This window comes from Chiloscyllium punctatum, chromosome 33 (genome assembly GCF_047496795.1).
Source record: "Chiloscyllium punctatum isolate Juve2018m chromosome 33, sChiPun1.3, whole genome shotgun sequence".
Classification (NCBI taxonomy): Eukaryota; Metazoa; Chordata; class Chondrichthyes; order Orectolobiformes; family Hemiscylliidae; genus Chiloscyllium; species Chiloscyllium punctatum.
In genome coordinates, this window is record NC_092771.1 from 25,789,315 (window position 1) to 25,802,232 (window position 12,918).

The following is a 12,918-nucleotide window of genomic DNA, read 5'->3' on the forward strand; positions in this document are numbered from 1 at the left end:
ATCATTTCTCAACACAACACTGATCTCAACCTTTATTAAGAGAGCTACCCCAACTTCTAATTCTTTTAATCCCATCCTTTCAAAATGTCAACTACTGTTGAATGTTCAGTTCTCAGTTTTGGTTACTTTGCAATCACATTTTAATGGCTATAGTATCAATCCTGTTTTTTCCTCTCTTCACGATATCAACTCATCCACCTTTATCTGAATGCACAGAAAATTTGTAACAAGAGCCTTTAATTCTGTCTTTTTACCTACTCCACAGACTGAACTTATTTACTGGGTACCCGCGTTTATATTCCTTGCCTCTTCCACACACTCTGGTCATGGTAATCTATAGCACTGTTCTGCACTATTGTCTTCACCTTTCTGTTTAACTTTGCAAATCTCTCCTCACAAAAATCTCACCAATTACTTGGGTTTAAAGCTCTCTCCACCATTTATGATTCACTGGCACCAGCACATTTCAGATGAAGACCATCCGAATGGGACAGCACCTATATGGGTGCCAATACCCATGAACCAAAACTTTTTTCTCTCACTTCCAACTCTGAACAATGTATTTAGCTTTGCAATGGTATTTACTACATACCAATTTTCACAAGGGTCAGGTAGCAAGCCAAAGATGATGTTTGTGGTTATGCTTTTTCATTCAGTCCCAGTTGCTCATACTCAATAAGCAAAACCTCTTTTTTTTGTCGAACCTATGTCACTGGTACCCATGTGGGCCATGACAGTTTAGTCATTCCCCTCCCACTTTACACTCATTTCCAAACCTTATCATCATCCTTAACCCTGGCAGGCAACATAGCCTTCGGTGCTCAACAGTCATTGCCTGTGTGAAGGAATCAGTAACTGGTAAAGAGGACGAAAGAAGAGATATGCTGAATATCTGGTGGAATCCAAATAACATACAATACAAGGTTTTGTGAAAAGGTCAGATTGGAGGTTGATGGCATGTGCTCTTGAAACTTTGAGCCCAAAAGATAAAATTGCAATGCACATTACCCTTATTAAGAGTGGACGCGTTTACTGACATACCTAATAATGCACCAGAGCAACCCAAGTGATTAATTGTTCATAATCGCTGCCTTCAACCGTGAAAATTTGTAGCGGTTCAAAAGGCAAGTGATGTTCTATTCAGGATAAATTAGCAAAATACTGTTGCTTACTACGAATTTCACCTGCATTGGAATGCCAGGGCGATCTGCCACTCCAACTCCCTGGAGACAACACTCTATTCACAACCAGTTAATGGGATGTTAACAAATGACCCAATAAGGAGACTGGTGAATTGGTGAAATCGATGCCAGTTTCATACAAAGCCATGACAAGCTTCAGCACACAATTCAATGCCACTTTACTAACAATGAGGGCCGAAATGATGCAGACCGTTTGCTTTTCCCATCCCTATAACTGTCATTAATTGGGAGAAACATTATATAAAGAGATCAGAATGGCAGATCCCCATCAAATTGGGGGTAACAAAAAACAGAAAGTGCTAGATTTTAATTAATTACTTGTGCATGGGCTGCAGTACTCCTCCTTCCATACATGTGAACAATATTTGATCTTTTACATCATATTTTCAGTAACTTCGGTGACAATAAAATCTCATTGTAATTCTAGGTAATTACAGCTTTGGAATGGTCACAGTTCCTCAAAAAGGGGCAAACGAGTCCACTGAAACCCAACTGGCTAGTCATAAGATTGAAATAAACCAGAGCTGCACAGACCTGGTTTCGGAGTGGCTGCTGATGCGTGGCTTTTTCTCGGTGTGTGTGGCCTTCTCTGTTTAGTCCATGATCCCCATGACTGGGTCCAACTGGTGTGGGCTGTGGGACATACACAAAGGCAGGTTAGGTTCAGAGCAGAATAACCTATAAGCATTTTATTTCCTATAATGTGCATCACCAGTCTGTTTCAAGTGGGGAGCAGGATCCAAGGGATGTTTGGGAAATCCTTCTATTAAAGCTGACCATATCTGCCTTCAGCATCTTCGTCTCCCCACTTTGTATTTTGTTACATCACTTCAAAAAGAGGCTGTACTGGTGAGCAATGACATATTCAATAGTCTCCTAGTTTAATGCTGCTAGGAGGTGCATCAACTGAAAAGTAAATCTCTTTGCACATTTTCCCCCAGTTACTTTGAAATCTACAGTTTCCTACGAATTGATTCACCTCGTGGTTTAATGCAGAACAGGATTTTGTGGTTGCAACGATTGTGAAACTGTTACCATTCACTACCCTTGTTTCTCTGAATCTAAAAGCAACTTCAGATGCCTGTAGGTGTGCAGTTAAACACCAGCATCCAGAAGATGCTGTCTGTCATTCCATACAGGGTATAAATGGCGATCAGTTCAAAATCACTCAGTGAAGAAACCTATCTGTTAAGTCTCATGATAAAAACCAGCGAGGAAGATACATCTCATTGGACAAAGTGTAGCCAGGTTCTTATTGATATACGAAGCGGATAATTCATTCTGAATAGCTTATCTATACCTGAAGAATTATCAAATTAGTACAGTATCAAATTTCTTCACTGTAAAAGAAATCGCAACTGCAAATCGATTTTTTCCCTTAAATTGTGATATTTCCTTTCCATTTTATCCTGTGTCCCAATCATTGATTCTGCTTTAAAATTTTAAATTATAAATAGAAAAGTCAGTGTTTTTTTTTACTTCCTGAGTTATTGTCTTTTCAGAATGAGATGGAGAGCTTATCCTGTTACTGTTGTTGGATACCTTATTTTCCTTGATATGGCTTCTGAAAAAATAAATCGGTAACGGGGACTTTAGACCTCAGAGATTGTTATGTCTTTGTGTGCAGCTTTATTCAAGGTCAGAGGTAGGCTTTGTCACTTTGCCACTCACCATGAAATCCAAGCCATTAAACTGATTTCATCGCTATGAAAATATTGAGATCAACTTCAGTTTGACTGTAGCACCAGTGAACACCTTTTCAACTAATTGGGCTTTGCAGAATAGGGTTTGTTTTTTTAAAAAAAAAAGAGGTACTGTCAGCTGAAATCATTGAATTCTTCATGACGCTTGATCAAGAATTTCTTTATAGGTTATTGTCAAATAATCCAACTGCAAGGATTGCTAAATTTCTGGGTACAGCTTGCACTCTGGACTTTTCAGTTATTGTACTCGAAACCATGACTCCCTATGGCATTTAACTTGGGTTAATAGTCAGTATCCCAACAGGATCAATAAACAGAAAACCTTGAGTCGTTGGACATTTATTCCCACATAAGATCTACCTGATTTTCAAGACAGCACAGGATCTCATTCTAGTTTTAAAATGCTACTCAAATTTATTAAATTAACAATGAACAAGTGATTGTACGACACTTACTGATGGTAAAATATGGACTTAATGGAAATTATACTGACTCAAAGGGACAGGTTTTTTTTGTGATTAGGATAGATTCCCTACAGTGTGGAAACAGGCCCTGTGGCCCAACCAGTCCACACCGACCCTCGAAGAGTAACCCACCCAGACCCATTTTGTCCTGAACATCTCCTTTGAGCTGAGGTGTCAGTTAAAATTTGTCTTCCTCTGTAAGATACAGCCTATTTAAATTAAATACACCTGGAAGATTGCGCTATATTTCCTTATTTTGAAAGCCCTCAAGTAATTGCCAAAACATGTTAGAAATACTTTAAAGACCAGACTCAATTCAAAAATCAACAGGAAGCCATGTTCACAATGGCCTGTTTACGTAAAAACCTCGGTTTGCTCACAAGCTTGCTATTAGGGCAAAAGAAACAAAACATAAAAAGATCCTCAAATTTGGGAATAACAATATAGATTGTCTTTTAAAGGCTTCAGTGTGGCATTTGATTCAATGGAAAATCTGAGTAACGCAAGAGACAACTGTTTTGTGCTTACCACATGGACAATTCTGCCAAAGCCCCTTTTAAAACTACTTGCAACAAGGGTTAAAGTTAGATCCTTGATATGTATTTATGAAACCAAAGGTAAGCTACAATAGAATTACCATGCAGGGTTTTACAATCAGTCCTGCAGATGCAGCAAATGGAGATAGATCCACACAAATTGAAATATTCATCTTTAACTAAAGATTGCCTCCAAAAGCCAATTTTTCAGTCAATATTGCACTGTCCCTGATTCTCAGTTTGGAGTAACCATTTCAAAATCGTCACTCGTTACTTATAGGAACTCTAAGCCCATGTCAAATTGTCTTAGCAACCAAAGAACAAATATAAGTTTGACTGAAACAAGTTCATTCATTGGCACGGCTATAAAGGTTAGGACACTGAAAGAACTAAAAGCATGCATTTTGCAATAAACAGATTTCCTGATGAAGGGCTTTTGCCCGAAACGTCGATTTTCCTGCTCCTCGGATACTGCCTGAACTGCTGTGCCTTTCCAGCACCACTCTAATCCAGAATCTGGTTTCTAGCATCTGCAGTCATTGTTTTTACCTAGATTTCATATAATTAAATATATAAGTTAATTCTACAGTATAGCCTCAGAGTGCTGCCAGAGCAAATTGAAAATTTTGTGGGAGGGGGTTATAGATATACATCATTCACCAGCATAGCCAGAGAAACCTCTTCACCAACAGCATACTTAGAATGTGGAAACAGCGAGAGCATTGTGGTATTGTAGGTGGCCTAGTAATCCAGAGAGACAGGTTATGCTCTGGGGATCATGGCAAATGGTGGAATTAATTTTTTTTAAAATCTGGAATTAAAAGGCTTATGTTGACCATGAAACCATTACTGATTCTTGTAAAAACTCATCTGGTTCAGATTACCAATGGCCAGAAATTGAACACTGCTTGCAAGTTCCCCTCTAAGCAATTCCCACCCCAACTAGAAAATATGTCAGCATTCCTTTACAGTCAGAGTAAAAATGCCCAAACTCCCTCCCTAACAGCATTTTGGCGTACCTACATTCAAAGTTTGAGAGAAGATTTGTAGCTCGGAAGCGGCCGAGACAAACCACTATAAATGTCGGAGGAAACAACACAGAAGCGCTTCACAGGAGGCTCCCAAGCACTGAGGATGTCACCCAGACAGGGGACAAATTCCCAGCTCAGCGAACACAACCACAACGGTGTACCTACATGAAATGGACTGCAGTGCCTCAATAAGGAGGTTCATCACCACCTGCTCAAGGACAATTAGAGATGGGCAATAAATGGTGGCTCAGTCAGCAACACCCACATCCCCTGACAGAACGAACAATTACTGTCCATATATGGAGCAGCAGTAATGAACAGAATAGAAGCATATAATAGGGAGCTAGCAGAGTACAAAGGAGAAAGAACTAGGAGGGCAGATAGGGTGAGGTGAAGAGGTTTAAACATGCTGTTTCTGTACTGTAAAATTATATGCAATTCCACTTAAAGAAAATACTTTTCCCCTTAACACTACAGGCCATTAGGTTAGCTTCCCTGATTTAAAAATCACCTGATTTCCCCCCAACCCTCAAATCCTATCTCAAATTGGAAAAGACCAGATACAGCTTTGATGCCTCTCCTCAATATGTGCATTGAGATTGAGAATTCACTGCACTCAAAAGTCACAGGAACGTTGAGATATAAAATGGGGGACAAATCCTGCTCAGCACATGTCTCCGACTGTTCTTCTGTTTGTATCTACTTGCTGATCTGATGGGAGTTGATAAGAGTATGAGCATATATAATGTATCTAGAACTTAACTGGGGTATGTTTGTGAAATTTAAATTCCTTACATCCCCGAATAGACCCCACCCACACTAAAACAGCAAACAAGTTAAATACACTGAACCACTTATTTGCCTATGATAACAACAGAAGATTAATATCAAAGGCATATCAAACACTGCTAATTTCAAACATCCGGTTATAATCAGATTTCACTCATTAAACAACATTTATACTGTGTGCAACCCAACTTTAATTTGCAGTCTGGAGTTGCTAATTCTTTACCTATTCAAATTGTATTTCATTAAATAAAAATAGATGTTGATGATTTCAGTGCCAACACAAATTTTGCTGAAAGGTTTTTTTCACCCAAGAAACCAATACATAAATTATACAAGGTCTATAGCCTTAATAGGAATTAAGAGCAAACCAAATTATCATTTTGATGAGTAGCTCTGAACAAGCCGCACCGAGAGTATTCGTTCGGTGAACTTCAACTGTGTTTACGCACATTTCTCTCTGCAAGCTCCTGAGCAATGGAATGCCATCTGGAAAATCTTATTCATGCCCTGGAAACTCATGGCCCGAGTACCCCATAATTTCCAATTTCCACACAGGTCAGGTTGTAATTGTTTGGAATCACAAAAATTCTGTTCACATCAACTGTCTTGATGACCTGTTTTCATATCGTTTTCTAATTCATACATGGGATGTGGGAATCACTGGCTGAGCCAGCATTTATTGTCCATCCGCAGTTGCCATCAAAGGAGGTAACTGCCTTCTTGCACCAATGTAATCCATTTGGTATGCAGACCCACAGTACTAATAAAGGAGAGTGTTCCAGGATTTTGACCCAGCCACACTAAAGGAACAGTTCCAAGTCAGAGTGGTGACGGCTTGGCTTGGGGGTGGTGCGCGCGAGTGTGTGCGCGGACCAACATTGCAATGTTTTAATCTAAGTTGTTTTGTCAGTTTGAGTGGGCATATGCTTGAGTAATAGTTGACTATGTGCAAACGCTGACACCCAACCTTTGGCCAAAACAACATTCATTTTTCATATGGGCTGAATCAAAGTCTAACCCAAATAATTCAAACTCTTTACACTTACCACCCACTTGCCACTGATGTCAAACCTGCCCTGGTGCAAAGCTGCTTGACAGAATCAAAGAGTAATATACTATTGAAAAAGGCAGTTCGGACATCTTGCCTGCACATGTACTCTTGGCTCCACTTGGGGTCAGGAACAGTCTCCAACCTCTGTCTCTGACCTGGCAACTCTGCAATAGTGAGGTGAGACTGGATTTCATTCCCTCCAAAATGTTACTTGCATAAAAGCTGAACCTCCTCTCTGACCGCAATTACTCTGACCAAAAATTCCTTCTTAGAAATTAGACTTTTACACAGTTATATGCGGTAATTTACAGACAAATGCAGACCCAGAACTCATCTAACCTAGCTATCTATCCCTGAGTGAAACCAGGCCAGGCCTGACCTGTTCTGGATATTTTTCAGTCTTCCTCAGGAATAATGGACCAATGGTATCAGCGATGCCTCATTGTTACTTCTGAGCAGAATACTAACTATCGCATAGCAGGATTCAAAAATGAACAGAAAAATTCTCCTGGCCATTATTTATTCCACAACCAACATCACTAAAATATGATATGTGCATAGTTGCATATCGCATTGCTGTTTGTGTGACCATGCTCTGAATCAAGTGGTTGTGAAACTTCCCTACATTACAAGATGACAACACTTCAAAAATACTTATTTGCCAAGCGTTTGGATCATCATAAAAGGCTCTACATAAATGCAAAACCTTTCTTAGTCCTTCCATTAAAAATCAAAAACTATTGTTTTATAACATATACATTTAACATCTGAAATCTTAAATGTAATTTCTTTGGTTAGAAGCTTACTGCTCGGCTAATGAACAAATTCTTGGCACTGCATGCGTTATGGATTGGATATCTCAACCTCAACAGAATAACTTGCTCTCTTTTCACAGGATCATAATAGCAACTTTGCTACTTACTATTTGCCTGCCAACCCAGTCATATGCATAATCAAAAGCGTAGCCCTTTCTTTCAAAAAGATCTGTGAATAGTGTGCGTAAATACTGGTAGTCTGGTTTTTCAAAGAAGTCTAACCTCCTGACATAGCGGAGGTACGTCGCCATCTCCTCTGTGAAGGAAAAGACAAAGCAGTCAAAAATAAACCAGGAAATACCACAACAAACCAGGAAATACCGCAGCATCCATACAGAAAGACAACTAATAATTTCAGATCAATGATCCTTCATCAGAACTGGAAGCAGTTAGACATTGAACAGATTATAATCAAATACAGAGACACTGCAAAATGCGAGGGGCACAAAGAATGGGAGGAAAGTTCTGTTACAGACTGGAGATCGGGAGTGATTGATTGACAAGAGTTAACAACACAAGGCAAAAGGAGATGTCAAAAAGACATGAAGTAAACAAAACATTACACCCAAGGACATTGACAGCACCTGCAGTCTCGGAAAACGGAAGCTATGATTCCAATCTAAAATTGACGAATGCAGTAGTGACCAGAAGACTGTAAAGTGCTTATTCGAAAAATGAATTGCTGTCAAATAAATAATCGCAACTCTCCAAACTTCTACTCACTGCAGTAATGAGGTGGAGAACAGTTCAGGTAGTGTATAGTGAACAGACAGGAGAAGTAAAGTTAGTTAATGGCGTATTTTAACAGAAATGCTCAATTATGTTGGTGGAACATACCTATTGCCTAAGCTAAACATACATACGGTCTCCATGGTGGCTGATCAACCAAATAGCTGTATCTTTACAAAAAAGATCAAATAACTAACATAGGGGAATGAAGACAATAATACCCTAAAGGATAGAGTAGTTAAAGGAATGGTGTCCTGTCACCTTGGAGAACAGACCTCAAATCCAACCCAGAAAGAGATTGACACACACAGTATAATAGCTGAGGGCATAGTTCTGTCTACTGACATGGAGTAATTGGAAGTTATATCATAAATTACATGGTAACTCCTGCAAGCCAGCTCAGCTCATGTGCTATTGGCTCTATAAGCTTCAAGTTACAGGTTCACTACTAGTAGCACAAAAGTAATCAACACATTTACAGAGTATTATTGGATTTTGAACTTCCTTGGTGAATACTGTTCCTACTCTATTCTACACAATTCAATTACTTCACATCAATGAAAGTAAACAGCAAACATAACAGTATTTACAGATGCAAAAAACTGCTACTCTCATTCAAATATTTCTTATTTTAAACCTCAGTTTTACAGTATTGTTCTAAATTGACTTGTCTACAAAGGCTCATAAATTGTCACTTTGGAAAGGTTATAGTGAGGTAATGCTCTCCTTCAATGGATCCACTGTACTGAACGAGCATCTGTTTCATTCAACTCTCATTCTAGACTGAGATCTTCCAAGCAGCTATCGAGCAAAAGGTTAGTCTTCAAATTCTTCAAAAAGGACTGCTATTCCTTTTTGGTTACTGTTCTTCTTTTGGCACCAACCAAAAGGCAAATGCAGGTTGGAACTGAACAAATATCTGAAAAATGTGTTGCTGGAAAAGCGCAGCAGGTCAGGCAGCATCCAAGGAGCAGGAGAATCAACATTTTGGGCAAAAGCCCTTCTTCAGGAATGAACAAATATCTGACAGCTTATGAATCCAAAGAAAATTGGGAGGTTGCAGGGGCACAAAGATCATCAGAGAAGGCATTTGATAAGGTGGACATTGGGAGGGACTGATTAAGAATGCATAATGTGAAAGACAGTGAAAATGGGACAAAATGCAACAAAAGATGTGGAGTTTTTGGTGCATAAGTATCAATGTAAGATATGCTTATGAAGTGTCATGATGGAAAACAAAAGTTAGGTGCTGGTTTTTCACTGGCACAGACCTGATAGGCTGAAAGGCCTTTTTCTGCACTGTAGACCTCTCTGATTGCACAATTCGAAAATCATGTATTTTGTTCCAAATAAAGGAACATATTTATCACCTTTGGAAGACTTCTATATTCATACTCAGTAGAATAGCATGCTCCTGCTTTCCAGAAGTGACTAGCTGGTTATATCACCAACTAAGTACAAACAAAACCTCTCCACAAAATCTCTCTGAAAGTATTTGATACTATTATCCTAGGGCAATGTCCCATGGACACTACAATCAAATCAGTCTGCAGAATCTTGGACTGGTCAACACCTCACCAAGTTCATCCTATCTCATCACTGAAGAACTCTCCCAAGACTCTGAAAAGGCCATTGTCTGAGATCCCTTACCTCACATCAGGAATTCAGTGAAGTAATCAAAGGAGTGCTAAGTAACCAATTCAGTAAAGAGTAAATAAAGTACTGAACAAAGTTTAAGGTGGTACTAAACCTAAGAATAGGTTCAGACAAATTAGCCCCTTGAACCAAATTCACCATTCAGAGAGATCATGGCTGATCTGCCCGTAATTCAATGTCTATGGAAAGGTTTCACCATTGTTAGCTGTATATATGATGTAACCTTCTCCATCAATAAATAATGCTAAGTGACCATTAAAATGGTGAATTCAGGCTAAACTGACTCCTATAGGAAAATGGTGAAGCAGGGAAAGATTGAAACAATTTCTACATTGTATTGATGGGACAAATCTCTGAAGGCTTATGCCTGAAACGTCGATTCGCCTGCTTCTTTGATGCTGTCTGACCTGCTGCGCTTTTCCAGCAACACATTTTTAAGCTCTGATCTCCAGCATCTGCAGTCCTCACTTTCTCCAAATCTCTGAAGGCTCAGGTTGTCCTGATTAAGAGTTCAGTCAATCCAATGGACAGCTGGTATTAAATGCACATCAAACTGAAAAGAAATTACTGTAATACGAAAGAGTAAATGCATAAATAACCATTAGCAGTAACATTGGAATGACTTATCTCTTTAAGACTCACAAATCAATGTCCCTACACATTGTCCAATATAAAAAGAATCAAATTCATGGTCCTGTTATACATTCTGATGGTTCCTTGTTTGATGCTTGTAATTGATCTTAATCTTAACTCGAGATTAATACATCACTCTGACTCAAAAGGTTTAAAACTAGTGCGAAGACTGTCAACAGCCTGAAGTGTTGTTCACTCTTCAGCAATCAACACAGCTCCATGTGTGAACAGCTCCATAATTACTCAGTAGGAAAGCAAAGGAAAACTGAATTTGGTTAACTCAGTAACAGCAGCAGCACCTGTCAGCAGAATTTAATATCAAGGACAGAAGATAACAAGTTTTTTTGTGGAGAGCAAGGGATAATCAACTGGAGAGATTTACCAATCTGCAGTCACACTTTTTTTCCACTTGCAGTTTTTCCTCTGGAGCTTTTTCATATTAAAAATCTCAAGAAATTCAGAAATTCTTGGCATAGAGTCATAGAGATGTACAGCATGGAAATAAACCCCTCGGTCCAACCCATCCATGCCGACCAGATATCCCAACCCAATGTAGTCCCACCTGCCAACACTCCAAACCCTTCCTATTCATATATACCCATCCAAATGCCTCTTAATACTGCAAACAATGTTACAAGAGCCAATCTACAGTGTGGCCCATACCTGGAAAGCTCTCACAGAGAACTTCAATCGGAGTGTTTCGTTTTGTATCCCCAATTTTCTGGTAGCGTTCCTTTAATGTTTCTGCCTGCAAGCAAAAATGGTCAATTTAAGCACACACAACGTACATTTAATTGACTATCTCCAAGTCTGAAAAGCCATGTTACTCAATTGCGGAGAAGAAATAAATTTTGTACTTGAAGATGATTTTAGAGAACATCAATCAATCCACGTGTTGCATATGCAACAAGTATTCATTGGGATAATTAATGCGTGGTCAACTATCGTCACTGTGAGCATCCAAATCACACGTTGCCTGATTAGACTGAGGAGTGTGGAGGGTTATAGTACATGGTGTTGTACAGACAGACATACAACTATGTGCACAGATACTTTTCTGGAAGATCAGTTTTGCTGCAGAACTGAACAGAAAATAAATGCTACTTTAAAACTACGGGTCAAGAGTAGAGTGGAGTGGTCATATTCTTCTTAACAGTGAAGGTATATTAAAATGAGCTTCTTTTTGTAATGTTTACAACCTTTACATACTCAAACTGTGACAGATCCAACAATAAGTTGGAAACTGACTCAACTAGCTGCTTTAAGGTACAAAAATGACAAGTGAAATCATGGATAGAATCAAATCAGTCCACTGAATTCAACAATTTTGACCTGGAAGGATTTAAAAATCCTCCTCTTAAGTGTCTCCAACATAGTGCACATAGCAATCCATAATCTAGACCATTCAGTTATGAAATATTAAAAATAATGCAGACTGAACATGTGCCTGTACAGTCACATGAAGATCAATGGCAGTGATTCATGATCCTGAACAGGTGTCATCCTCAGCCAGTATAACTGAAAGTAAATCATGTACGTACCCTGTGACTCTCAGGTCAAACTTCAATGATGGATCATACTCCAAAACTCTTTGCCCAAAAGCCATAAAAAGATACAAGGTTGAACATTTTCTCTTATTTAACCTTATAGGAGTAACCACCTTAGATTTATTGTGGCATGGAATGTGGGTTTCACTGGTAAGGCCAGCATTTGTTGCCCATCCTAACTGCCTCGAGTTCAGTGGCTTACATGGATACCTTAGAGGACAGTTAAGAATGTGAATGCTGAGCCACATGTTCACTAGGTCAAGTCAGCTAAGGATGGCACATTTTGTTCCCTAAAGGTCATTAATGAAGCAGATGGTTTTTACTACCAGCGATGATGGGTTCATGCTAACCATTATGAAGACAAGCTGTTAATTCCTTATTTGACTATCTGCCACGGTAGGATTCGAACCTTCATCCCAATAGCATTAGCCTGGGCCTCTGGATTTATTAACTCAGTGGCATTATCACTGTGCCACCTGTATCAACAATGCCCTTTCTCAATGCATTTCTGAACAACAGGGTGGTACAGTGGCTCAGTGGCTAGCACTGCTGCCTCACAGCACCAGGTTCAATTCCACCCTCAGGTGATTGTGCAAACGCCACACAGACATCCTCCCTATGCCTGCGTGGGTTTCCTCCAGGTGCTCCGGTTTTCTTCCACAGTCCAAAAATGCGCAAGTCAGGTGGATTGGCTGTGGTAAATTGGCTGTACTGAATTAGCAATGGGAAATGCAGGTTTACAGGGATAGAGAAGGAGGCTCT

General features: G+C 39.3%; 1 protein-coding gene across 8 annotated transcripts in view; it reads right to left on the reverse strand.

Annotated features, from left to right (window-relative positions):
• The window catches only part of LOC140458498 (casein kinase I-like), a 222,879-nt gene that overhangs the window by 37,128 nt on the left and 172,833 nt on the right, over positions 1–12,918 (reverse strand). For all 8 annotated transcript variants that reach the window (XM_072553186.1, XM_072553185.1, XM_072553184.1 and 5 more), the window contains 3 exons: positions 11,273–11,357; positions 7,699–7,847; positions 1,737–1,835 (listed from right to left, as the gene is read on the reverse strand). In XM_072553186.1, the coding sequence (XP_072409287.1) occupies positions 1,737–1,835; positions 7,699–7,847; positions 11,273–11,357 (333 nt within the window). The remainder of the gene's footprint in view (positions 1–1,736; positions 1,836–7,698; positions 7,848–11,272; positions 11,358–12,918) is intronic.